Raw genomic sequence first — 27,496 nt, 5'->3', positions numbered from 1 at the left:
AAGACCATCCAGTCTGACCCCATTGAGCCAGGCAGGAAGGCACCACCCGAGCCCTCCCAACAGATGGCCATCCAGCTACCAATCGATTGAAAAATATAATTGAGAGAGGGACATACGACACATAGTATCCTAGAGTTGGAAGGGACCCCAAAAGACCATCCAGTCTGACCCCATTGAGCAGGCACGAAGCCATCACCTGAGCCCTCCCAACAGATGGCCATCCAGCTACCAATCGATTGATAAATATAACTGAGAGGGACGTACGACACATAGTATCCTAGTCAGAATGGACCCCAAAAGACCATCCAGTCTGGCCCCATTGAGCCAGACAAAAAGGCACCACCCGAGCCCTCCCAACAGATGGCCATCCAGCTACCAATTGATTGATAAATATAATTGAGAGAGGAACATACGACACATAGTATCCTAGAGATGGAAGGGACCCCAAAAGACCATCCAGTCTGACCCCATTGAGCAGGCACGAAGCCACCACTCGAGCCCTCCCAACAGATGGCCATCCAGCTACCAATCGATTGATACATATAATTGAGAGAGGGACATACGACACATAGTATCCGAGTCAGAATGGACCCCAAAAGACCATCCAGTCTGACCCCATTGAGCCAGGCATGAAGCCACCACCTGAACGCTCCCCACAGATGGCCATCCAGGCATAGATAAAGGGATATGTGTAATATATATCCCGCTCTCAATTGTATCTATCATAGAGTTGGAAGGGGTCCCCAAAAGACCATCCAGCCTGACCCCATTTAGCCATGCACAAACTGAGCCCTCCCAACAGATATCTATTCAGCCACCAATTGATTGATTGATAGATATAATTGAGGGAGGGAGATATGACACATATATCATAAAGTCCTGAAGGGAAACTCCAATGGCTATCCAGTCTGACCCCATTTAGCCAGGTAGGAAGGCACCACCCAAGCCCTCCCCACAGATGGTCATCCAGCCATAGATAAAGAGATATATGTATCCTATATCCCACTCTCAATTATATCATAGAATCCTAGAGTTGGAAGGGGTCCCTTAAAGACCATCCAGTCTGACCCTGTTGAGTCACCCAAGCTCTCCCCACAGATGGTCATCTGGTTGGACCCTTTTTCAGGCCATTCCCCACCACCAAACATGGAAGAGCTGGGTAAGACTGGTTGTTCTGACCTGGATGCCGTTGGGGTAGAGCTCTCCGTCCGCGGCAGCGTCCACCAGCTCCTCTTCGTCCAGCGTGGCCCTCTTGTAGGTGGACATCTGCAAGGGGAAAGGCATGGGCAAGGCAGGCTCCCTCGGGCGCTTCATCGCCATCCCAGGGGCCCACAACACCAACCCCAAGACCCCAAGCCCAGGGCTGTCCATCCCCCTCTCTTCCCCTCCCTCTTTCGGCATCTGGTGCCCAGAGCAGGGAAGGAGAAGAACAAGGAGAAGAAGACAAAGAACAAGAAGAACAAGAAGAGGAAGACCACAAAGAACAAGAAGAAGAATACGAAGAACAAGAAGAACAAGAAGATGAAGACCACAAAGAACAAGAAGAACAACAACAACAATAAGAATAAAAAGGACAAGAAGAACACAACGAAGAATACGAAGAACAAGAAGATGAAGAACAAAAGGAAGAACAAGAACAAAAAAGAATGACAAGAAGAAGGACAAGAACACAAAGAAGAATAAAAAGAACAAGAAAAAGAAGAAAATCAACAAGAAGAACGAGAACAGGAACAAAAAGGAGAAGAAGAAAAAAGACAAGAAGAACACAATGAAGAAGAATACGAAGAACAAGATGAAGGACAAAAGGAAGAACAAAAACAAAAAAGAAAGACAAGAACAGAAAGAGGAAGAACACAAAGAACAAGAAGAACAAGAATACAAGAACAAAAAGAAGAAAAATAACAAGAAGAACGAGAACAAGAAGAACAAAAAAGGACAAGAAGAACACAACGAAGAAGAATACGAACAAGAAGACGAAGAAAAAGAAAGACAAGAACACAAAGAACAATAAGAAGAACAACAAGAGCAAGAAAAAGAAGAAAAACAGCAAGAAGAACGAGAACAAGAACACAAAGGAGAAGAACACAAAGAAGAACAAGAACAAAAATAACAACAAGAAAGAGAACAAAAGAGGACAGCAAGAAGAACAGCAAAAAGAACAAAAAAGTTCAAGAAGAAGAAGGAGAAGAAGAAAAGCAAGAAGGAAAAAAAAGAACAAGAAGAAGAAGAACAAGGAGAACAAGAAGATCAAGAAGAACAACATGAAGGCGCCCCCAAAGGCAGCCAACCAAAGCCTCTCCCATCATCCGACACACCAAACACACACTTTGCTGGGCCTTTTTGCCCTGGCGATGGCTCTGAGTTCGAATCCCGCTCGGGGCGGAAGGCACACTCTCTCAGCCTCCAAGGAAGGCAAGGCTCCGTCCCCTCCTGGCTCCCATCTTGCCAAGAGAAATCCCGCCAGAGGGTTGCCGTCAAGCCCACCCAGAGATACAAGTGGACCAACAACAACAATAGTACTAGTGATGCGCCCTGAAGGCCCAGAGCAGCGCATTCTGCACCCACAACACAATATTGATTATTTCAGTCCAAGCCTTACATAAAGAAGCAAACTCTCGCATTGCAAAATGTGTTTTTGGTCGCATTTTCCTAACCGTTTTGAGATGGATTTGATGCCTGGGATGCCTAGAACGCAAGGCTCCCTTTCCTGCCCAAAGTGGCCCTTCCGCTCCCTCCTCCGCTTTTGGGATCTGGGTTCGAGTCCCATGCAATCCCGCTTTCTTCTCCTTCTCTTTGGGGCAAAAGGTTTGGAAGCACGGCTGGCTTTTGGCCGGGCGGAGGAGGTCCCTTCCTTCCTTCCTGCGTCCAGCGAGTTGCTTGCGTCCGAAGACAGAAGATCAGGTTACAGGACAACAAACAAGGCAGGGATGACCGCCACAAAATGGAGAGAGAGAGAGAGAAGGAAGGAAAGGAGGTAAAGAGGAAGGAAGGAAGGCAGGAAGGAAGGAAGGAAGGAAGGAAGGAAGGAAGGGAAAGAAGAAAAGGAAGAAGGAAGGAAGGAAGGAAGGAAAGGAAAGAAGAAAAGGAAGGAACGAGGAAAAGGAAGAAGGAAGGAAAGGAGGGAAAGGAAAGGAAAGAAGAAAAGGAAGGAACAAGGGAAGGAAGGAAGGAACAAGGGAAAGGAAAGAAGAAAAGGATGAAGGAATGAAGGGAGGGAGGGAAGGAAGGGAAGGAAGGAGAGAAAGAAAAGGAAAGAAGGAAAGGAATGAGGAAAAGGAAGAAGGAAACAAAGGAAGGAAGAAGGGAAAGGAAATGAAATGAGAGAAGGAAGAAACAAGGAAAAGGAAGAAAGGAAGAGGGAAAGGAAGGAAGGGAAGGAGGGAGGGAAAGGAAAGGAAGGAAGGAAAAGAAGGAAGGAAGGAAGGAAGGAAGGAAGGGAGGGAGGGAGGGAGGGAGGGAGGGAGGGAGGGAGGAAGGAAGGAAGGAAAGGAAAGGAAAGGAAAGGAAAGAAGGAAAGGAAGGAAAGAAGAAAAGGAAGAAGGAAGAAAGGGAAGGAAGAAGGAAAGGAAGGAGGGAAAGGAAATGAAAGAAGGAAGAAACAAGGAAAAGGAAGAAAGGAGGGGAAGGAAGGAAGAAAGAGGGGAAGAAAGGAAGGAAGGAGGGAAAGGAAAGGAAAAAAGAAAGGAAGGAAAGAAGGAAAGAAGGGAAGGAAGGAATGAGGAAAAGGATGAAGGGAGGAAAGGAAGGAAGGAAGGAAGAGGGGAAGGAAGAAAGGAGGGAAAGGGAAGGAAAGAAGGAAAGGAAGGAAATAAGAAAAGGAAGAAGGAAGGAAAAGGTAATGAAAGAAGGAAAGGAAGGAGTGGGGGAAGGGAAGGAAGGAATGAGGGAAAGGAAGAAGGGAGGAAAGGGAGGACGAAAGAGGGAAAGGAAAGAAGGAAGGAGAAAAGGAAGGAAGAAGGAAAGAAGGGAAGGAAGGGACTTCTCTCCTCCGCCCTCCCCCCTTCCTCCAAACTATGCAGAATGGGTTGTGAGTCTATGAGGGATTCATTGAGAAATTAGAGCAAAATGGGCTCTCCTGTTAGGAATGGTGGGAGTTGGAGTCCCAAACACCTGGAGGAAGGGAGAGCTCTCTCCACTGTGGAACGAGCACGGTTCCAGTTCCACTGCTGAGGCTTTTGCCTTGGAATGGGAGCCAAAAGGCGTCAATGCCTTCCACGGTGTTTACTCAACGGAGAGACAGAGAGAGGCCCGGGCACTCGCTTGTCAACACGGGAAGCGCATGCATGCACAGCGGTGCTTTCCATTTCCAAACGCCAGGGAAATGGCCATAAATCTAGCCTGGATTAAGGCAGACCTTTTCCCATCCTGCCAAGAAAACCCTTTTCCTGTTGCTCTAAGTCAGGCACAACAACAACAACAACAGACGAGGAACTCGGCATCCAAACAAACCTCTTCCTCGCATGCCCGTAACCCTTTTGGACCAGCGGAGGATGGACCGCAAAGGCCCCAAAATAAGGCCCTTCCTTCCTTCCTTCCTTCCTTCCTTCCTTCCTTCCTTCCTTCCTTCCTTCCTTCCTTCCTCCGGAGCGGCTCTACCGTCGCTTCTTCCTTCCTCCGGAGCAGCTCTTTCGTTTCCCAAACATGGCACAACTCTTCCTATGAGGACATGGCTTTGGCCACCAGGAAGGAAACGGGTTCTCACCTCTTTCTTCCTTCCTTCCTTGGAGTCCCAGGAAGAGGCAAAGAGCAAAGGGGGAAGTGCTCTAGAGGAGGGAACTCAGTGGCAAAGTGGCCTCAGTTTCCCCACCAAGGAATGGGATGGAAGGATGGATGGATGGAGAGGTCAATCGGGAGGAGGAGGAAGTGGTGACTCAGGGCCGGCCGGCCTGCCTTCCTTCCTCCCAATCGGGACGTCCATCTGTCCAGGGAGTGGGCATTTCCCTCCATTTCCTGCAAGAGGCCAAAGGTAAACAATGTCCTTTCTTTCCCCCTGAACTGGGAAGGAGGTCCATGTTGCCACTGCCTCCAAAGCGGAAGCCTAAGGCCAGAAGGGATCCCCAAAGGCCATCCAGCCCAACCCCCTAATAATAATAATAATAATAATAATAATAATAATATAACAATAATACTTTATTTATATTCCACCCAACCTCTCTCCCCAGAGGAACTCAGGGCAGATCCCAAACATAAAAGGAAGAAGGTAAGAAGGAAGGAAGGAAGGAGGAAAGGAAGGAAAGAAGTAAAGGAAAGAAGGAGGAAGGAAAGAAGGAAAGGAAGAAATGAACAAGGAAAGGAAGGCAGGAAGGAAGAAGGGAAGAAGTAAAGGAAAGAAGGAAAAAGGAAAGAAGGAAGGAATGAAGAAGGAAAGGAAGGAAGGAAGAAGGTAAGAAGTAAAGGAAAGAAGGAGGAAGGAAAGAAGGAAGGAAGGAAGGAAGGAAGGAGGAAAGGAAGGAAGGAAGAGGGGAAGAAGTAAAGGAAAGAAGGAGGGAGGAAGGAAAAGGGGGGGAAAGAAAGGAAGGAAGGAAAAAAGAAAGGAAGGAAGGAAAAAAGAAAGAAAAAGAAAGAATGAAAGAGAAGGAAGGAAGGAAAGAAAGAAGAAAAGGAAGAAAAAAAGGAAGGAAAGGAAGGTAGGAAAGACGAAAGGAAGGAAGAAGGAAAGAAGAAGGGAGGGAGGGAAGGAAGGAAGGAAGGAAGGAAGGGGAAAAAAGGAAGGTGGGAAGGAAGGAAGGAATAAAGAAAGGAAGGAAGGAAGAAAAAAAGAAAAAGGAAGGAAGGGGAGGGAGGAAGGAAAGATAGAAAGTAAGGAGGAAAGGAAGGAAGGAAGGAAGGAGGAAAGGAAGGAAGGAAGGAAGGAAGAAGGAAAGGAAGGAAGTAAGGAGGAAAGGAAGGAAGGGAGGGAAGGAGGGAGGAGTGGGGTGGATTCAATGCCGCATGTAGAGAGTGTTGCAGTAGTCCAGGCGGGATGTGACTAAGGAGTGATAGAGTTGGGTGTCATCTGCATACATCTGACACCAAACTCCTTGCTCCTAGGGAGGAAGGTACCACCCAATCTCCCCCGATGGATGGCCATCTGGCCTCTGCTGACAGACCTCCAGAGAAGGAAGGAAAGAAGGAAGAGAGACCCCAAACGCCAGGAAGCTCTCAATGCTGAGGTGGGACCGCATACGTAGTTTGGGTGGGCCTCCTCTTTTGGGTGGGCTTGGGTTGTGCCTCCCTGTGAGGGTTCCTCTCCTCTGCAAAACGGAATCAGGCTGGCCCTCTCTCAGGAGGGATTCAGCCGTGCTCTCCTCCAAGGAAGGGGGTGGAACAGATGGCCCTCGGGGGTCCCTTCAGTGGGGAGGAAAGCGGGAGAATGACACTTGCACGCTTGAAAGGGGCGAGAAAGAGGCACGGTTCCTGCTGGATCTCTGCCCGGATGGACAGAGGGATGGACAGCTTGGCTCTTGGCCCAAGGCCACCTGCCAGGTTTGCTGACCCGCCGGACGCTGGGCCAAAATCATGCCCCAAAGCCAGTCCCAACCAGCCATAGGGACCTGGAAGCGGCACCAAGGAGGAACCAAAACAAGGGCCACGCGGTGGCCACAGAGAATCACACCATAATGGAGCTGGAAGGGACCTCTCAAGGCTATCTAGTCCAACCCCCTTCTGCCCGCCATGCTGGGAATGCACAATCAAAGCCCTCCTGACAGATGGCCACCCAGCCGTTGCTTCAAAGCCTCCAAGGAAGGAGTTTCCACTACTTCATATTAATATATATATAATATAATATATAACAATATAATACAATAAGAACATATATTTATATATTATAAATTAATAATATATATACGATAATATAATATATAATATGATAATATAATATATATTATAAATTAATAATATATATACGATAATATAATAATAAATTATATATATAATTTATATATGTGTGTATGTATATATATATAATACTATAATATAATAAAATATATAATATAATGATAAATTATATATATATTATTTATTATTTATTATATATATATTCATTACATATAATTATATATGATATAATAAAAATATAATAATGATGGAAAAGATTCCATGGGCCATCTAGTCCAACCTCTTCTGCTATGCAGGAAAAGCACAATCAAAGCCCCACTGACAGATGGCCATCCAGCCTCTGTTTAAAAGCCTCGAGGAAAGGAAATACATAGATAGAATCATAGAATAAATAAAGTTGGAAGAGACCCTAAAGGCCATCTAGTACAGCCCCAGGATGCAGGAAAGGCACCATCAAAGCACACCCGACAGATGGCCACCCAGTCTCTGTTTCAAAGTCTCCAGGGAAGGAGATAGACTAATTGAATAATAGAGCTGGATGAAATCCCCAAAGGCCATCTAGTCCAGCCCCACGATGCTATGCAGGAAAGGCACCATCAAAGCACCCCCGACAGATGGCCATCCATCCCGTTTCAAAGTCTCCAGGGAAGGAGATAGAATCACGGAATAATAGAGCTGGAAGAGACCCCCAAAGGCCATCTAGTCCATCCCCCTTCATGCCCAATCCCTGGCCTAAAAGACTCTAGTTTGGGGGTCGAGGCCTAAGTGGGAAAGCACTACGCCAGTCCTCGTTGGGGTAAACAAACATATCCATTTTCTTCTCTCTTTCTTTCCTTCTTTCGATAGGAAGCCTCATCACACGCTCTGTGGGCCCCGACAATGCGCCCGCTGTGTGCCAAGCGCCCAAGGCAGACCCATTAGTCATGCCTAGGCCACGCGCTCCCATCGTCCCCCACAATCCCTCAAATTGTTTGGGGATGATGGGAGTATTAGGGTTTCCTTGTGCGTTGGAGGCAAGTCAGAAGGTTGCAATCGATCACCTTGATTAGCAATGAATGCCCTTGCAGCTTCGAGGCCTGGCTGATTCCTGCCTGGGAGGGAATCCTTTGCTAGAAGGGGTTAGCCATGCAGAGACCCTCACTGATTGACTTTGCAGCCATTCAATGCTAATCAAGGTGATCAATTGCAACATTCCCACTTGCCTCAAGCAGACAAGAGTTCTTTCTCCCACCTTGGACATCGTTCCACAGATATATAAACCTCACTGCCTGGGGAATTCCAGACATGAAGCAATCAGGGCCAGCTAACACCTCCCAACAAAGGATCTGCCCAGGCAATAAGCAGCCAGACCTTGAAGCTGCAATCAAGGTGGTCAATTGCAACAGTTACACTTGCCTCAAGTAGGCTCCACAGATAGATAAACCCAATTTTCCCAGTTGCCAACAGACCTCACAACCTCTGAGGATGCCTGCCATAGATGTGGGCGAAACGTCAGGAGAGAATGCTGCTGTAACATATTGGCCAGGCGGCCCGGGAAACTCACAGCAATCCCGTTATTATTATGCATTATTATATCATTATATTTGTTTATATAAAATGTTATATAGTTTATATGAGATATATTATTATATTGTTTCTATAAAATATTATTATATTGTATTGTCAAAGGCTTTCATGGCCGGAATCACTGAGTTGTTGTAGGTTTTTCCGGCCTATATGGCCATGTTCTAGAGGCATTCTCTCCTGTCGTTTCGCCTGCGTCTATGGCAAGCATCCTCAGAGATCATGAGGTCTGTTGGAATTAGGACAATTGGTTTATATATCTGTGGAATGACCAGGGTGGGACAAAGGACTCTTGTCTGTTGGAGCTAGGGGTGAATGTTTCAACTGACCACCTTGATTAGCAGACCTCACTACCTCTGAGGATGCTTGCCACAGATGTAGGTGAAACATCAGGAGAGAATGCCTCGTCTAGAACATGGCCATATAGCCCAAAAAAACCTACAACAACCCTATTATGTTGTTTATATAAAATATATTATTATATTCTTTATATAAACGACTATTATTATATTGTTTATATAAACAATTTTATATATTGTTTATATAAAATATATTACTTTATATTTGTTTATATAAAATATTATTATATTGCTTATGTAAAATATATTATTACTATATTGATGTAAAATATTATTATATTGTTAATACAAAATATATCACTATATTGATGTAAAATATTATTATATTGTTAATACAAAATATATCATTACTATATTGATGTAAAATATTATTATATTGTTAATACAAAATATATTGTTATATTTTGATATAAAATATATTATTATTATATTTTTATATAAAATATATTACTATTATATTGTTTATATAAAATATATTACTTTATATTTGTTTATATAAAATATTATTATATTGCTTATGTAAAATATATTAATATATTGTGTATACAAAATATATTATTACTATATTTATGAAAAATATTATTATATTGTTAATACAAAATATATTATTATATTTGTTGATATAAAATATTATTATATTTTTATATAAAATATATTATTACTATAGTGTGTATATAAAATATATTATTACTATATTGATGTAAAATATTATTATATTGTTAAAACAAAACATATTGTTATATTTGTTGATATAAAATATTATTATATTTTTATATAAAATATATTTGTTGATATAAAATATTATACTGTTGATATAAAATATATTATTATTATATTGTTTATATAAAATATATTACTATATTTATGTAAAATATTATTATATTGTTAATACAAAATATATTATTATATTTGTTGATATAAAATATTATATTGCTGATATAAAATATATTATTATTATATTGTTTATATAAAATATATTATTATAATATTGTTTATATACAATATTATTATTATTCTTATTATATTGTTTCTGTTTCTATTGAAACACAACCAGTATGACCCCCATCCCCAATTGGAAACCATAGGTTTGGCTCTGGATTTCAGCCCAATGGAGGAGGCCAAGGAGGAGGATGCTGTGGTGGTGCTCCTTGGGCCCTCCAGCTGTTTTGGACTCCCACTCCCACAATTCCTCACTTCCGGAAGCCCCCTCCCTCTCTCTCTCTCTCTCTCTCTCTCTCTCCCTCTCCCTCCCTCTCTCTATCCACAGCTTGATGGGCACTTCCTGGGAGAGGACTACAAGGCCCAGCATCCCCCCAATCCTCCATCCACCCCCCCCAACCCACTCACCATGGCGCTGCTTGCTGCCTCCTTCCTCTCTTCCCTTTTCTCTCTCTCTCTCTTTTTCTGTCCTTGGGGGCGGGGCTATCCATAGCCCCGCCCACCCTCCTCTCTTGGGGGCGGGGCTCTCGCCGGCCCCGCCCACTCCGCTTCCCAAAGGGAGGGGCCCCCACCCTGCTCTCTCTGTTGTGTGTCTCGCGCGCCCCCTGGTGGCCCCGCCTGGGTAGTGACCCACCTATTGATCTATCTCTATTGATCCCCAACCCATCTAAAACACATAGAATCATAGAATCATAGGGAGTTGAGGGGAATTGGCCTGGACATTTTGGAGTTGTAGCTACTGGGATTTATAGTTTACTTGCAATCAAAGAGCACTCTGAACTCCACTAAAAATGGAAATTGGCCCAAACTTGGCACACAGAGAGAGCAGCCATGACCAGCAAAAATACTGGAGGTCTTTGGGGGGAATTCACTTTGATTTGGGGGAGTTGTAGTTCACCTACATCTCAAGAGCACTGTGAACACAAACATTGATGGATTTAGATCAAACTTGGTACATATACCTAATATGCCAAAATTTGTTTAACGGAGTGGTTTGGGGGCGGGGGGAGGGGGGGGCGGGGCGGACGACTGACCTTCATTTTTGGGAGTTGTAGTTTGGCCACAACCAGAGAAACCGTGACCTTCACTGATGATGGACCTGGACCAAACTTGGCACACAGAACCCTCCTCAAAGGGGTTTAAGGAGAATGACTCACCATAGTGGGAGTTGTAGTTTAACCTACAGCCAGAGAGCACACTGAACCCCACCGATGATGCATCTAGAGCAAACTTGCCTAACAAAACAAACTTTAAGTCCTGATGGAGTTTCTTAGGCGATCCCTCGTAGCTTGAGGATAGAATCATAGAATCAAAGAGTTGGAAGAGACCTCCTGGGCCATCCAGTCCAACCCCATTCTGCCAAGAAGCAGGAATATTGCATTCAAATCACCCCTGACAAATGGCCATCCAGCCTCTGCTTAAAAGCTTCCAAAGAAGGAGCCTCCACCACACTCTGGGGCAGAGAGTTCCACTGCTGAACGGCTCTCACAGTCAGGAAGTTCTTCCTCATGTTCAGATGGAATCTCCTCTCTTGTAGTTTGAAGCCATTGTTCCATCGCGTCCTAGTCTCCAAGGAAGCAGAAAACAAGCTTGCTCCCTCCTCCCTGTGGCTTCCTCTCACATATTTATACATGGCTATCATATCTCACAGACATGCGCCTTTCACCTTAAGAACAGACAAGCATCCCGAGCTCTGAGGATTACCTGGGAAGGAATCCCACTGGAGCATTGCAACACACCCAAATACCTGGGAGTCACTCTGGACTGTGCCCTGACCTACAAGAAGCACTGCCTGAACATCAAGCAAAAAGTGGGCGCTAGAAACAATATCATACGAAAGCTGACTGGCACAGCCTGGGGATCACAACCAGACACAGTGAAGACATCTGCCCTTGCGCTATGCTACTCTGCTGCTGAGTATGCATGCCCAGTGTGGAACACATCTCACCACGCTAAAACAGTGGATGTGGCTCTTAATGAGACATGCCGCATTATCACAGGGTGTCTGCGCCCTACACCACTGGAGAAATTACACTGCTTAGCCGGTATTGCACCACAGGAAGTAGCAGCCAATAGTGAAAGGACCAAGGCAGAGACATCTCCAGCTCATCCCCTGTTTGGGTATCAGCCAGCACGTCAACGACTTAAATCAAGAAATACTTTTCTTAGATCTACAGAGACACTCGCTAGAACACCTCAGCAAGCGAGAGTCCAAAAGTGGCAGGCTCAAACCCAGCACCTCAATCCGTGGGTGATACCAGGTGAGAGACTCCCCCCTGGGCACTCAGAAGACTGGGCGATTTGGAAGGCGCTGAACAGACTGCGCTCTGGCACCACGAGATGCAGAGCCAACCTTAAGAAATGGGGCTACAAAGTGGAATCCACGACATGTGAGTGTGGAGAAGAGCAAACCACTGACCACCTGCTGCAATGCAACCTGAGCCCTGCCACAAGCACAATGGAGGACCTCCTTGCGGCAACACCAGAGGCACTCCAAGGGGCCTGATACTGGCCAAAGGACATTTAATCAGCTACCAAGTTTGCAAAATTTGCGTTTTTTTTAAATCTGTCTGTTTATTTTGTTCTGTTAGAAATGTAATACAATGTTCTGGTTGCGGATGACACGATAAATAAATACCTACCAATCTTGTTGTTTGTATTGTCGAAGGCTTTCATGGCTGGAATCACTAGGTTCTTGTGGGTTTTTTCGGGCTATGTGGCCATGTTCTAGAGGCATTTTCTCCTGACGTTTCGCCTGCATCTACGGAAAGCATCACTACCTCTGAGGATGCTTGCCAAGGATGCAGGCGAAACATCAGGAGAAAATGCCTCTAGAACATGGCCACATAGCCCGAAAAAACCCACAAGAACCTAGTAATCTTGTTGTTGTTCATTCGTTCAGTCATTTCCGACTCTGTCACCTCCTGGACCAGAGCTCCGTGTCAGCCGTCACCACCCTCAGCTCCTTCATGTTCAAGAAATACAAAGTCGGCCACGGCTTCCACGTTTTCTCCCTCTATTTCCCAGTTGTCAATCATTCTTGGGTTTTTTGATGTTTAGCTGCAACCCAGCTTTTGCCCTTTCTTCTTTCGCCTTCACCCTCGCTTTCGGCCATCAAAGTGGTGTCATCTGCATATCTAAGGTTGTTGATGTTCCTCCCAGCAATTTCAACTCCAATCTTGCATACGTCAAGCCCCGCATGCCGCATGATGTGAAGTTGAATACGTCGGGTGAGGGTATACAACCCTGCCATATGCTTTTTCCCAGTCTTGAACCAGTCTGTTGCTCCGTGGTAAGTTCTGACTGTTGCTATTCGGACCTTCTACAGATTCCTCAGGAGAGAGACGATAGAGACACAGATGGCAACACACCTTCTCATTGGGAGTGTGCCTGGGAGGTCAAGCTAACAAGAAACGGCAGGTCTTCTCAACTCTGCTTCCCAACTGGCTTAATCTAAAACATGGAACTGTAGGGGAGAGTCTGCTGAACAAGCCAATACCTGCCGCATACCAGTACTGCCATCTGTTGAGGAGTTACGCAGGTCCGTTCAATACTAAGACTTCCCACCAAAATGGAACTGTAGAGGAGAGTCTGCTGAACAAGCCAGAACATGCTGCATACCAGTACTGCCATCAGTTGAGGAGTTACAAAGGTCTGTTCAATGCTCCCGCCAAAATGGAACTGTAGAGGAGAGTCTACTGAACAAGCCAGTACCAGCCGCATGCCAGTACTGCCATCTGTTGAGGAGTTACGAAGGTCCGTTCAATGCTAAGGCTTCCCACCAAAATGGAACTGTAGAGGAGAGTCTGCTGAACAAGACAGTACCTGCTGCATACCAGTACTGCCATCTGTTAAAGAGTTACGAAGGTCCGTTCAATGCTAAGGCTTCCTGCCAAAATGGAACTGTAGGGGAGAGTCTGCTGAACAAGCCAGTACTGCCATCTGTTGAATTACGAAGGTCCGTTCAAGGCTAAGGCTTCCTGCCAAAATGGAACTGTAGGGGAGAGTCAACTGAACAAGCCAGTGCTGCCATCTGTTGAGTTACAAAAGTCCGTTCAATGCTAAGGCTTCCCGCCAAAATTGAACTGTAAGGGAGAGTCTGCTGAACAAGCCAGTACTGCCATCAGTTGAGTTAAGAAGGTCCGTTCAATGCTAAGGCTTCCCGCCAAATTTGAACTGTAGGGGAGAATCTACTGAACAAGCCAGTACTGCCATCTGTTGAGGAATTACGAAGGTCCATTCAAGGCTAAGGCTTCCTGCCAAAATGGAACTGTAGAGGAGAGTCTGCTGAACAAGCCAGTACTGCCATCTGTTGAGTTATGAAGGTCCGTTCAATGCTAAGGCTTCCTGACAAAATGGAACTGTAGGGGAGAGTCTGCTGAACAAGCCAGTACTGCCATTTGTTGAGGAGTTACGAAGGGGGAGGCATTACTTTTCATTCAACCCTCGTATTTGTCTGCGTGTCGATTTGCCCACCTTCCATGGCCATTCCCAGGAGGGGGAAGGCGTATGTGTGTGTGTGTAGGACTACAACTCCCATCACCCCACCTGCAGCCCTTGGGGAAGGAGTGCAGCTCCCACCCTCCCCTTTCCTGGGCCCAGCCCTGCCTGCCTGGAAGTGAATCAAAGGATGGATTTGGTGGCCGGAAATGAGTGAAATGGCCTCGTTTGGTCATAATTTCGGAGGCGCACCCACCCCTCCCTCCCTCCCTTCCTCAAATGAAGGGCCCCGCCCTCCCCAAGGACTATGATTATATCCTTATCCTCAATTATATTATATTATATTATATTATATTATATTATATTATATTATATATTATATTATATTATATTGCATTGCATTGCATTGCATTGCATTGCATTGCATTGCATTGCATTGCATTGCATTGCATTGCATTGCATTGCATTGCATTGCATTGCATTGCATTGCATTATATTATATTGTATGCCGAGGGATATTATATTATATTCTATGCCGTGGGAAGGGCCGTCCAAGGGTTAGGTTGCGTGTTCCTCCCAAGCCAAAGAGGTTTGGGGTCCTCATAGGGAGGGGTGGGGGTCCCAGGAAGACCCCCTCCAAATCAACTCGCGTGAGAGATACAGAGATATCCATCTATTCCTTGGAATCCAGAGGTTGCCTTCCTTGGCCAAGTCCGAACCGACTTCCAAATATGGAGCTCCCGAAAAAGGACTCGAACTCTGGGAAAATCTGGGAGGAAATAATCGGAAACAGAAGAGCCCGAAAACCGCAACACAGAGCAATTCCGATGCATCTTAATCACTAACAGGCCTACAAGGCAACACACACGCACACATATATTTATGCATATGTATGCGTGTGTATATAATGCATCTATACGCATAATACATATATACATGTGTGTATATATAAAGCATATATATGCATATGCATATGTGTGTATATATAACACACACATATACATAATACATATATATATATGCATATGTATATGTGTGTGCATATAATATGTATAGATGCATATGTATATGTGTGTATATAATGCATATATATGTATATGTGTGTGCATATGTATGATACATATATCTGCATAATATGTAAGCATATGTATATGTGTATGTGCATATGTGTGTATATATAATACGTATATCTGCATAATACATATATTTGCATGTGTGTGTATATATAATGTGTATATATGCACAATACATATGCAAATGTATATGTGTGTGTGTGTATATATAATGCGTATATATGCATAATACATATATATGCATATGTATATGTGTGTGCATATATGTGTCTATATATAATGTGTATACATGCATAATACACACACACATATATATATTGTGTGCATATATACAGTGTATATATATAATTTATGCATATATGTGTATGTATATATATATATAGTTTATATATGTGTGTACGTATACATTCTCTAGTCACAATGCAATATATATATATGTGTGTGTATATATAATGTGTATATATGCATAATACATATATATTGTGTGCATACATACAGAGTATATAAATAATTTATGCCTATATGTGTGCGTATATATAGTTTACATGTGTGTGTACGTATACATTCTCTAGTCACAATGCAATATATTTGTGTGTATATATGTGTGTATATATAATGTATATATATGTATAATACATATATATATTGTGTGCATATACACAGTGTAGATATGTATAGTGTATGCATATATGTTTGTGTATATATAAATAGTTTATATATTTGTGTGTTTGTATACATTCTCTAGTCAATGCAATATATATGTGTGTATATATGTGTGTGTATGTGTATATATGCACAATACATATATATATATGCATGTGTATATGTGCGTGCGTATAGAATATGTATATATGCATAATACATATATATGCATATGTGTGTGTGTCGATATATATAGTTTGTGCATATATGTGTGTATATATACAGTTTATATATGTGTGTGTACATTCTCTAGTCACAATGTAATCTATATATGTGTGTGTATATATATATATATAATATACTTTATATATGTATGCGTGTGTGTTTGTATGTATACATTCTCTAGTCACAATGCTATATATACCTATGTGTGTGTGTGTGTGTGTTATTTCAAGTTATTTCCCTAATCTTTCATATGGATCATGGTATATGATTTGCTTGTGTTTTGATGTCTTCTGACATATGTGTTTTCACCTGTTTGAGGCTCTTCTCTATGTAGTGAATGTCTTAGCCAAGGGCGCCGCCTGATGGACAATCCTGGAAATGCAGGAGAGAGAAATAATAATGACAATAATGACTCTTAATCTGGAAGAAGGCAACTAAAATAATCAAAGGCCTACAGAGCATGAACAACCCCTATGAGGAGCGTCTTGAAGAGCCGGGTCTGTTCAGCCTGCAGAAGAGAAGGCGGAGAGGAGGAGACATGAGAAGCGGAAGAGCTTCCTCACCATAAGGGGACATGTTCAACAGTGGAACTCTCTGCCTCGGAGTGTAATAGAGGCTGGGTGGCCGTCTGTCAGGAGGGCTTTGATGGTGCTTTTCCTGCATGAAGGCAGAAGGGGGTTGGATTAGATGGCCTTTAGAGTTGCCTTCCAACATAATAATAATAATAATAATTATTATTATTATTATTATTATTATTATTATATTACATTAATATATATTATTATATATTCTATTACATATTATTATTATTAAATTACATTAATATATATTATTATATATTCTATTACATATTATATTAATGTGGAGTGTTGGAAGCTTCTTCCTTGGAGGGTTTGAAACAGAGGCTGGATGGCCATCTGTCGGGGCTGCTTTGATTGTGCTTTTCCTGCATGGGAGGCAGAATAAAGGGGGTTGGACTAGATGGCATTTAGAGATCCCTTCTAACATTATTATTATTATGATTATGATTATGAGTTGCCTTCAGGCTGAAAAGTGCGGGATAAAAATGCTGTCAATAAATAATAATTATAATTATATTAATATATATTATATTATATTATTATTATTATATTAATATCTTATTCTTTTTATGTTGTTATATATAATATATATTATATATTATATTAATGTGGAGGGGTAGAAACTCCTTACTTGGAGGATTTGACACAGACTAGATGGCCTTTAGAGGTCCCTTCCAATATTATTATTATTATTATTATTATTATTATTAGTTGCCTTCAGGCTGAAAAGAGAGGGACAAAAATGCTGTAAATAAATATCATTATTATATTATATTATCATATTATTATATTAATATTTATTCTTATTACGTTATATTACATATTATATTCATATTCATATTATTATTATTATTATTATTACATATTATATTAATGTGGAGGGGTGGAAGCTCTTTCCTTGTAGGATTTGACACAGACTAGATGGCCTTTAGAGATCCTTCCAACATTATTATTATTATTAGTTGCCTTCAGGCTGAAAGGAGAGGGGAAAAAATGCTGTAAAGAATTATTATTATTATTATTATTATTATTATTATTATTATTATTATTATTTGCCTTCCGGCTGAAAAAAGAGGGACTAAAATTCTGTAAATAAATATATTATTATTATTATTATTATTATTATTATTATTATTATTATTATTTGCCTTCCGGCTGAAAAAAGAGGGACTAAAATTCTGTAAATAAATATATTATTATTATTATTATTATTATTATTATTATTATTATTATTATTTGCCTTCCGGCTGAAAAAAGAGGGACTAAAATTCTGTAAATAAATATATTATTATTATTATTATTATTATTATTATTAGTTGCCTTCAGGCTGAAAAGAGAGGGACAAAAATGCTGTAAATAAACATCATTATATTATTATTATTATTATTTTTATTAGTTGCCTTCAGGCTGAAAAGAGCGGGATAAAACTATTGTAAATAAATAAATAAATAAATAAATAATAATAATAATAATTATTATTATTATTTGGCTTCAGGCTGAAAAGAGCGGGATAAAAATGCTGTAAATAAATATAATAATAATAATAATAATAATAATAATAATAATAATAATATATTATTATTATTATTATTATTATTGAGTTGCCTTTAGGCTGAAAAGAGTGGGATAAAAATGCTGTAAATAAATATTATTATTATTATTATTATTATTATTATTATTAGTTGCCTTCAGGCTGAAAAGAGCAGGATAAAAATGCTGTAAATAAATATATCATCATCATTATTATTATTTGCCTTCAGGCTGAAAAAGAGAGGGACAAACATGCTGTAAATAAATATCATTATAATATTATTATTATTATTATTATTATTATTATTATTATTATTTGCCTTCAGGCTGAAAGGAGAGGGACAAAAATGCTGTAAATAATAATAATAATAATCATAATAATAATTAGTTGCCTTCAACTGAAAAGAGAGGGACAAAAATGCTGTAAATAAATATTATTATATTATATTATTATTAGTTGCCTTCAGGTTGATAAGAGCAGGATAAAAATACTGTAAATAAATAAATAATAATAATAATAATAATTATTATTATTAGTTGCCTTCAGGTTGAAAAGAGCAGGATAAAAATACTGTAAATAATAATAATAATAATAATAATAATAATTATTATTATTATTATGAGTTGCCTTCAAGAGTGGGATAAAAATGCTGTAAATAAATATCACGATATTATCTTATTATTATATATTACATATTATATTCATATGGAAGGGGTGGAAGCTCCTTCCTTGGAGGCTCTGAAACAGAGAGGCTGGATGGCCATCTGTCAGGGGTGCTTTGATGGTGCCATTGATGGTGCAAAATAAAGGGGGTTGGACTAGATGGCCTTGAGGGGTCCCTTCCAGGTCTAGGATCCTATGAGTCTAAGAAGAGAAGGCATGGAAGAAGGGAGAGTGGGAGGGAGAGAGGGATGAAGGAAAGGAGGGAAAGAAGAAAGGATGAATGGAGAGAGAGAAAGAGAGAGGGAGAGAGAGGGCTTGGCTTCGCCCAGCAGGGGGCACCCTGGGCCTGCCTTGGGGCTCAGCCCCCTTCCTTCCCTTCTTCCCCCCTTCTCCTCCTCCTCTTCTCCTCCTCCTCCTCCTCCTCCTTCTTCCTTCCCTCCTTTTTTTCTCCCTCCTTTAAAAAGCCCCGCGGATCCAGGAGGAGAAGAAGAAGCAGAGGAAGGAGAAAGCAAAGGAAGAAGGAGGAGAGGAAGGGGCCAAGAGGGAGAAGAAGAAGAAGAAAGAGGTGAGGAACAGCCAGCTTCACTTTCTCCCACTTTCCTTCTTTCTTTCCTTTTTTCTTTTCCTCCCTTCTTCTCTCCCCCCTTTTCTTCCTCTCCTTTTCCTTCTTTGCCCTCCTTTCTTCTTCTTCTTCTTTCCTTCCAACTTTTCATCCTCTCCCACTTTCTTCTTCTCTTTTCTTTCCTTCCTCTTCTATTTCTTCTCCTTCCTTCCTACCTTCCCTCCATCCATCCATCATCCCTAGCTCCCACTTTCTTCTCCTTCATTTCCCTCCCTTTTCCTTTCTCCTCTCACTTTCGCACTTTCCCTCTTCCTTTCCCTTTCTCCCATTCGTTTCGCACTTTCTTCCCCTTTCTCTCCTTCCTCCCCCCCTTCCTTCACCCTTCTTTCTTTTCTCTCCTTTTCCCATTCACTTTCTTCCTCTCCTTTTTCTTCTTTCTCTTCTTCTCCTTCACTTTTTCCCTTTCTTCTGCCTCTTCTCCTCCTCCTTCCTCCCCATTTTCCTCTTTTCCCTCTTCCCTTTCTTCTTCCTCCCCCTCCTCCTCTTTTTCCTTCTTCATCTTCCCCTTTTCCTTCTTTTCCCTCTTCTTCCCCTTCTTCCCCCTCTTGCTCTTTTCCCTCTTCCCTCTCTTCTTCCCCTCCTTCCTCCTCTTTTTTTTCTTCTTCTTCCCCCTTTCCCTCTTCTTCTTCTCCTTCCTCCTCCTCTTCCTCTTTTCCCTCTTCCTTTTCTTCTTCCTCCTCTTCTTCTTTTCTTCTTCTCCTTCTTTTCCCTTTCTTCTCCATCTTCTCCTTCTCCTTCCTCCCCCCTTTCCTCTTTTCCCTCTTCCCTCTCTTCTTCCCCTCCTTCCTCCTCCTCTTTTTTCTTCTTCCCCTTTTCCCTTTCTTCTCCCTCTTCTCCTTCTCCTTCCTCCCCCTCTTCCTCTTTTCCCTCTTCCCTTTCTTCTTCTTCCTCCTCCTCTTCTTCTTTTCTTCTTCTCCTTCTTTTCCCTTTCTTCTCCCTCTTCTTCTTCTTCTTCCTCCCCCTCTTCCTCTTTTCCTTCTTCCCTATCTTCTTCCTCCTCCTCCTTTTTTCTTCTTCTCCTTCCTCCCCCTCTTCCTCTTTTCCCTCTCCCTTTCTTCTTCCCCTCCTTCTTCTTCCTCCTCCTCCTCCTCCTCCTCCTCCTCCTCCTCCTCCTTTCTCTTCTGGGTGGCCATCTGTGAGGGGTGTTTTGATGGTGCTTTTCCTGCACGGCAGAATACAGGGGGTTAGACTAGATGGCCCTCTTTGGGGGTCTCTTCCAACTCTGATTATGCTACGATTCCCCTTCTTCTTCTTCTTCTTCTTCTTCTTCTTCTTCTTCTTCTTCATCCCCACTCCTTCTTTCCTCTCTCCATTCTTCCTCTTCCTCTCCGTCTTCTTTTCCATCTTCTCTCTCAGATTGAGGCCTTTCTCCCACTGAGGACTCTCTCAGACTGGGACCTTTCTCCCACTGAGGCGAACTAACACTAGAATCATAGTTGGATGAGACCTCATGGGCCATCCAGCCCAACCCCATTCTGCCAAGAAGCAGGACAAACTCAAAGCATCCCCAACAGATGGTCATCCAGCCTCTGCTTCTATTCATTTATTTATTTATTTACTATATTTGTATACCACCCCTCTCAACCCAAAGGCGACTCGAGGTGGTTTCAAAGTCCCCGAAGGAGGGGCCTCCACCACACTCTGGGGCAGGGAGTTCCACTGCTGAACATGTCTCACAGTTTCCTCACCTTTCCTGTAGTTCGAAGCCATTACTCCCTCCATAGGACTTCACGTCATATCTATATACACAGCCCTCCTCATGTCTCCTCTCAGTCTTCTCCTCTCCAGGCTAAACATGCCCAGCTCTTTCAGCCGCTCCTCATAGGGCTTGTTCTCCAGACTCTTGATCCTTTGAATCTCCCTCATTCTAGCTCAGAGTCAAAATCTCCCAGAATTGGACACAGTGAGATTCCAGGCAACTTGGTCTGAATGGAGCATGGGGAGCATGCCTTCTCGGCCTCTAGACACTATAGAGGCCCAAATCCCGTTGGCTTTTTTTGGCCGCCGCATCGCATGGTTGCCTTTCCTTTTTCTTTGCCTTGCTTTGCTTTGCCTTTCCTGCTCCGGCTGCCAGATGGCCGGCGTCCAGCTTGGGCTTTGCGTCCAACGTCGGCCTGAAAGGGGTATCGCTGTCGCTCAGCGGGGATAATCCCAGGAATTAGCCGCCAATCGGCCCACAAACCCACAGGTGCTCTGGGCCGGAGCCAGGTGACTGGCCAGGCGCCCTCGGCCTGTCCTGCCCGCACCAAAGTTGATGCGCTTTGACGCCCCTTGGACTCCCTCTGGTTACATGAGGTCTCTTCCAACGCTATGATTCTATGATTCTAGTGTTCGTTCGCCTCAGTGGGAAAAAGGCCCAAGTCTGAGAAAGCCCTCAGTGGGAGAAAGGCCCGAGTCTGAGAGAGCCCTCAGTGGGAGAAAGGCCCCAGTCTGAGAGAGCCCTCAGTGGGAGAAAGGTCCCAGTCTGAAAGAGCCCTCAGTGGGAGAAAGGCCCCAGTCTCAGAGAGCCCTCAGTGGGAGAAAGGTCCCAGTCTGAGAGAGCCCTCAGTGGGAGAAAGGCCCCAGTCTGAGAGAGCCCTCAGTGGGAGAAAGGTCCCAGGCTGAGAGAGCCCTCAGTGGGAGAAAGGCCCCAGTCTGAGAGAACCCTCAGTGGGAGAAAGGCCCCAGTCTGAGAGAGTGCTCAGTGGAAGAAAGCCCCAGTCTGAGAGAGCCCTCAGTGGGAGAAAGGCCCCAGTCTGAGAGAGCCCTCAGTGGGAGAAAGGTCCCAGGCTGAGAGAGCCCTCAGTGGGAGAAAGGTCCCAGGCTGAGAGAGCCCTCAGTGGGAGAAAGGCCCCAGTCTGAGAGAACCCTCAGTGGGAGAAAGGCCCCAGTCTGAGAGAGCGCTCAGTGGAAGAAAGCCCCAGTCTGAGAGAGCCCTCAGTGGGAGAAAGGCCCCAGTCTGAGAGAGCCCTCAGTGGGAGAAAGGCCCCAGTCTGAGAGAGCCCTCAGTGGGAGAAAGGCCCCAGTCTGAGAGAGCCCTCAGTGGGAGAAAGGCCCCAGTCTGAGAGAGCCCTCAGTGGGAGAAAGGCCCCAGTCTGAGAGAGCCCTCAGTGGGAGAAAGGCCCCAGTCTGAGAGAGCCCTCAGTGGGAGAAAGGTTCCCGTCTGAGAGAGCCCTCAGTGGGAGAAAAGTCCCAGTCTGAGAGAGCCCTCAGTGGGAGAAAGGCCCCAGTCTGAGAGAGCCCTCAGTGGGAGAAAGGCCCCAGTCTGAGAGAGTGCTCAGTGGGAGAAAGGCCCCAGTCTGAGAGAGTGCTCAGTGGAAGAAAGCCCCAGTCTGAGAGAGCCCTCAGTGGGAGAAAGGCCCCAGTCTGAGAGAGCCCTCAGTGGGAGAAAGGTCCCAGTCTGAGAGAGCCCTCAGTGGGAGAAAGGCCCCAGTCTGAGAGAGCCCTCAGTGGGAGAAAGGCCCCAGTCTGAGAGAGCCCTCAGTGGGAGAAAGGCCCCAGTCTGAGAGAGCCCTCAGTGGAAGAAAGGCCCCAGTCTGAGAGAGCCCTCAGTGTGAGAAAGGTCCCAGGCTGAGAGAGCCCTCAGTGGGAGAAAGGCCCCAGTCTGAGAAAGCCCTCAGTGGGAGAAAGGTCCCAGCCTGAGAGAGCCCTCGGTGGGAGAAAGGCCCCAGTCTGAGAGAGCCCTCGGTGGGAGAAAGGCTCCAGTCTGAGAGAGCCCTCGGTGGGAGAAAGGCCCCAGTCTGAGAGAGCCCTCGGTGGGAGAAAGGTCCCAGTCTGAGAGAGCCCTCGGTGGGAGAAAGGCCCCAGTCTGGGAGAGCCCTCGGTGGGAGAAAGCCCCCAGTCTGGGAGAGCCCTCGGTGGGAGAAAGGCCCCAGTCTGAGAGAGCCCTCGGTGGGAGAAAGGCCCCAGTCTGAGAGAGCCCTCGGTGGGAGAAAGGCCCCAGTCTGAGAGAGCCCTCGGTGGGAGAAAGGCTCCAGTCTGAGAGAGCCCTCGGTGGGAGAAAGGCCCCAGTGTGAGAGAGCCCTCGGTGGGAGAAAGGCCCCAGTCTGGGAGAGCCCTCGGTGGGAGAACGGCCCCAGTCTGAGAGAGCCCTCGGTGGGAGAAAGGCCCTAGTCTGAGAGAGCCCTCGGTGGGAGAAAGGCCCCAGTCTGAGAGAGCCCTCGGTGGGAGAAAGGCTCCAGTCTGAGAGAGCCCTCAGTGGGAGAAAGGCCGTGGCTTCCCATTGTCCCGGCAGCCATCGCAAGGCCCCGCTTTCCTCCCGCTTTCGTCCTCAGCTCGTTTCACTTCCTGCAAACGCACGCCTTCCAAAGAGAGGAGAGGGTTGAGGCCCTTGCCGAAGCAAAAGCGGGCCTTCCCGAAAGAAGTCTGTTTCACTTTCCTTGCCCACGACCTGCCATTCTGAGCCAAGAAGCGGGGCCTGCTTTGCATTTGCACTTTCCCAGAAGGACGGCAACGACGACAATGGAATTAATCCGGGAACCAGATTTGCAACTTGCATTGCGATGACAGAACTCTTTTGAGGCCAAACACCCGTTTCTGACAAAGTGCCCACATGGCCAGGGTTGGCACGTCCTCTGCGTGACACTCCGGTCGGAGTCATACTAATACTAATAGTCATAATAATAGAGTTTGGGGTTCTTCATACGCATGACACATATGTGCCTGACCCACATATGTCCGGTTTGCACCCAAACTTTGCTGTCTTGGGCCCACCACCCCTTTCGAGAATGATTTATTATTATTATTATTATTATTAATAATAATAATAATAATAATAATGTTTTCTTTTCCTTTCATTCAGAAACACCTGGGTTTGGGTTCGAGTGGCGCCCCTTCCGCACTCCTAGGAATCACCATGAAACTCTTGCATTTTCCCTTGCTGCTGGGATTGGCCCTCGCTCTCGTTCCTGGTGAGACATTTGAAACTATCCTTATTATTACTATTATTATTATTATTACATATTATTTTGTATTTATTTTATATATTATATTGTCACTCTCATTATTATATATTCTTGTTATTATATAATATTATATACTATTGTTATTATATTATTGTAGTTATTTGGAACCATCCTTATTATTATTAGTATTATTATTATGTATTTATTTTATATATTATATTGTCACTGTCATATATTATTGTTATTATTATATTATTGTAGTTATTTGGAACCATCCTTATTATTATTATTATTTTGTATTTATTTTATATATTATATTGCCACAGTCATTATTATATATTATTGTTATTATATAATATTATATATTATTGTTATTATATTATTATATTGTTGTAGTTATTTGGAACCATCCTTATTATTATTATTATTTTGTATTTATTTTATATATTATATTGTCACTGTCATTATTATATATTATTGTTATTATATAATATTATATACTATTGTTATTAATATAATTATTATTATATTATTGTAGTTATTTGGAACCATCATTATTATTATTATTATTATTGTTATTTTGCATTTATGTTATATATTATATTGCCACTGTCATTATTATATATTATTGTTATTATATAATATTATATACAATTGTTATTATTATATTGTTTTTGTCATTATATTGTAGTTATATTACTATTAAACTGTTGCTGTTGTTAATATAATATATTATTATTGTTATTATCATACCTTATTATATATATTATTTATATCCTATTATTATTATTTTGTTATTGTTATTATATTATTATATTGTTGTTATATTATTATATTGTAATTATTATTAAACTGTTGCTGTTATTATTATATTATTATTGTTATTATACCTTATTATATATATATATATATATATATATATATATAAAATTTATATCCTATTGGTATTATCTTGTTATTGTTATTATAGTATTATATTGTTGTTATATTATTATACTGTAATCATATTATTATTAAAACCGTTGATGTTAATATATATATATATATATATATAATTTATATCCTATTGATATTATTATCTTGTTACTATTGTTATTATATTATTATATTGTTGTTATATTATTATATTGTAGTTATTATTAAATCGTTGCTGTTATTATTATAATATATTATTATTGTTATTATACCTTATTATAGATACTATTTATATCCTATTGGTATTATTATCTTGTTATTATTGTTATTATTATATTATTGTAGTCATATTATTTTAATTATATTCTTGCTGTTATTATATATTATTATTATATATTATATAGCTATTATATTTTTGTGGAAATATTATATTGTTGCTGTTGTTATATATACATATTATATACTATTGTTATTATATTGTAGTTATATTATTATTTTATTATTATATATGCTGTATATATGATTCTATTGTTGCTGCTGTTATTATATATTATTATCTTGTTATTGTTTTTATTATATTGCTATAATTATATTATTATTATTATTATTATTATTATATATGTGCTGTATATATGATTGTATTGTTGCTGCTGTTATTATATATTATTATTATTATCTAACTATTATTATATTATGTTGTTGTAGTTTTACTATTATTTCATTATTATTAGAATATATTGTTTAAATTATTAAATTTTATTATTATTAATACTATTATTATTATTATTATTATTATACCTTGATTGAGAAGATGGGGCTGTCGTTCCTTTCTGTGCCACCCGCTTGGACTGAGCAGGGAGTCCTGGAAAGCCAGTCCCAAGTGCCAGAAGTGGGCAGATGTCGGGATTCATGGGTGGGAAACGGGAGGGCAGAGCTGGGAAGGGTGGGAAAGGCCCACCGATGGAGAGGCCATCCCTGCAGGGCCGGCGGTGTCCTGAGCAGGTCTTCCTTTCCCTTGCCTGCCTATCTAGAGAAGGAGAAGGACCCCAAGTACTGGCGGCGCCAAGCCCAGGAGACCCTCCAGGCAGCCTTGCGCTTGCAGGAACTCAACACCAACGTGGCCAAGAACGTGATCCTCTTCCTCGGTGATGGTGAGGTTATCAGTATTTATTATTATTATTATTATTAATTATGAATTATTATTTACTTATACTGTTATTCTTTATTATTTATCACTATTTACTATTACTATTTATTACTTATATTATTATTATTTATTATTATTAATATTTATTATTAATATGTGTTATTATTAATATTGTTATTTATACTATTTATTACTATTATTATTACTATTCTTATTTATGATTATTATTTTGCACAGACACTTATATACACATACACACAGAAGGATTTTTTTATTATTATTATTATTTCAGTATTATTTATATTATTATTGCTTTTTATTACTATTTATTACTTATATTATTATTATTTATCATTATTAATAATATTTATTATTATTTATTATTAATGTCAGTGTTATTATTAATATTGTTATTTATTCATTACTATTTATTACTACTGTTATTACTATGCTTATTTATTATGATTACTTTGCACAGACACTTATATACACATAAACACAGAGGGATTATTTATTATTATTATTATTATTATTTTCGTATTATTTATATTATTATTTCTTTATTATGATTTATTACTGTTATTATTACTATTATTTATTATTATTACTATTCTTCTTATTATTATTATTTTGCACAGACACTTATATACACATATATGACATAATAATATAAATAATACTTAATAATAATAATATTTATGATTATTATTATTTCAGTACAGACGCTTATATACACATACACACAGAGGAATTATTTTTAGTATTATTATTATTATTTCAGTATTATTTATATTATTATTTCTTTATTACGATTTATTACTGTTATTATTACTATTATTTATTATTATTCCTATTCTTCTTCTTCTTATTTTGCACAGACACTTATATGCACATATATGACATACTAATATAAATAATACTGAATAATAATAATATTTATGATGATGATTATTATTTCAGTATTATTTATATTATTATTTCTTTATTACTATTTATTACTATTATTATTATTTATTTTGCATAGACACTTATATATACATACACACAGAGGGATTATTATTATTATTCAGTATTATTTATATTATTTCATTATA

At 41.3% G+C, this 27,496-nt stretch overlaps 2 protein-coding genes across 4 annotated transcripts in view; one reads left to right on the top strand and one right to left on the bottom strand.

Moving 5' to 3' along the window:
* The window catches only part of ECE1 (endothelin converting enzyme 1), a 28,285-nt gene extending 18,108 nt beyond the window's left edge, over positions 1–10,177 (bottom strand). Inside the window, exons 1-2 of one of the 3 annotated variants that reach the window (XM_060758878.2) lie at positions 10,089–10,177; positions 1,180–1,266 (exon numbers count right to left, since the gene is read on the bottom strand). In XM_060758878.2, coding sequence (XP_060614861.2) covers positions 1,180–1,266; positions 10,089–10,091 — 90 coding nt within the window. In that variant the 5' untranslated portion in view covers positions 10,092–10,177. Of the gene's footprint in view, positions 1–1,179; positions 1,267–2,654; positions 2,864–4,702; positions 4,805–10,088 lie in introns of those variants that run through there. The other 2 variants (XM_060758879.2, XM_060758880.2) reach the window with 2 other exon arrangements.
* A 9,031-nt stretch (positions 10,178–19,208) lies between these two features.
* The window catches only part of ALPL (alkaline phosphatase, biomineralization associated), a 30,001-nt gene continuing 21,713 nt past the window's right edge, over positions 19,209–27,496 (top strand). The window contains exons 1-3 of the mRNA XM_060758881.2: positions 19,209–19,400; positions 24,238–24,346; positions 26,287–26,406. Coding sequence (XP_060614864.2) covers positions 24,292–24,346; positions 26,287–26,406 — 175 coding nt within the window. The 5' untranslated portion in view covers positions 19,209–19,400; positions 24,238–24,291. The remainder of the gene's footprint in view (positions 19,401–24,237; positions 24,347–26,286; positions 26,407–27,496) is intronic.

Source organism: Anolis sagrei, chromosome 13 (assembly GCF_037176765.1).
Source record: "Anolis sagrei isolate rAnoSag1 chromosome 13, rAnoSag1.mat, whole genome shotgun sequence".
Lineage (NCBI taxonomy): Eukaryota > Metazoa > Chordata > Lepidosauria > Squamata > Dactyloidae > Anolis > Anolis sagrei.
Note: the sequence above shows the minus strand (reverse complement) of the source record. Positions and strands in the feature narration are given on the sequence as shown.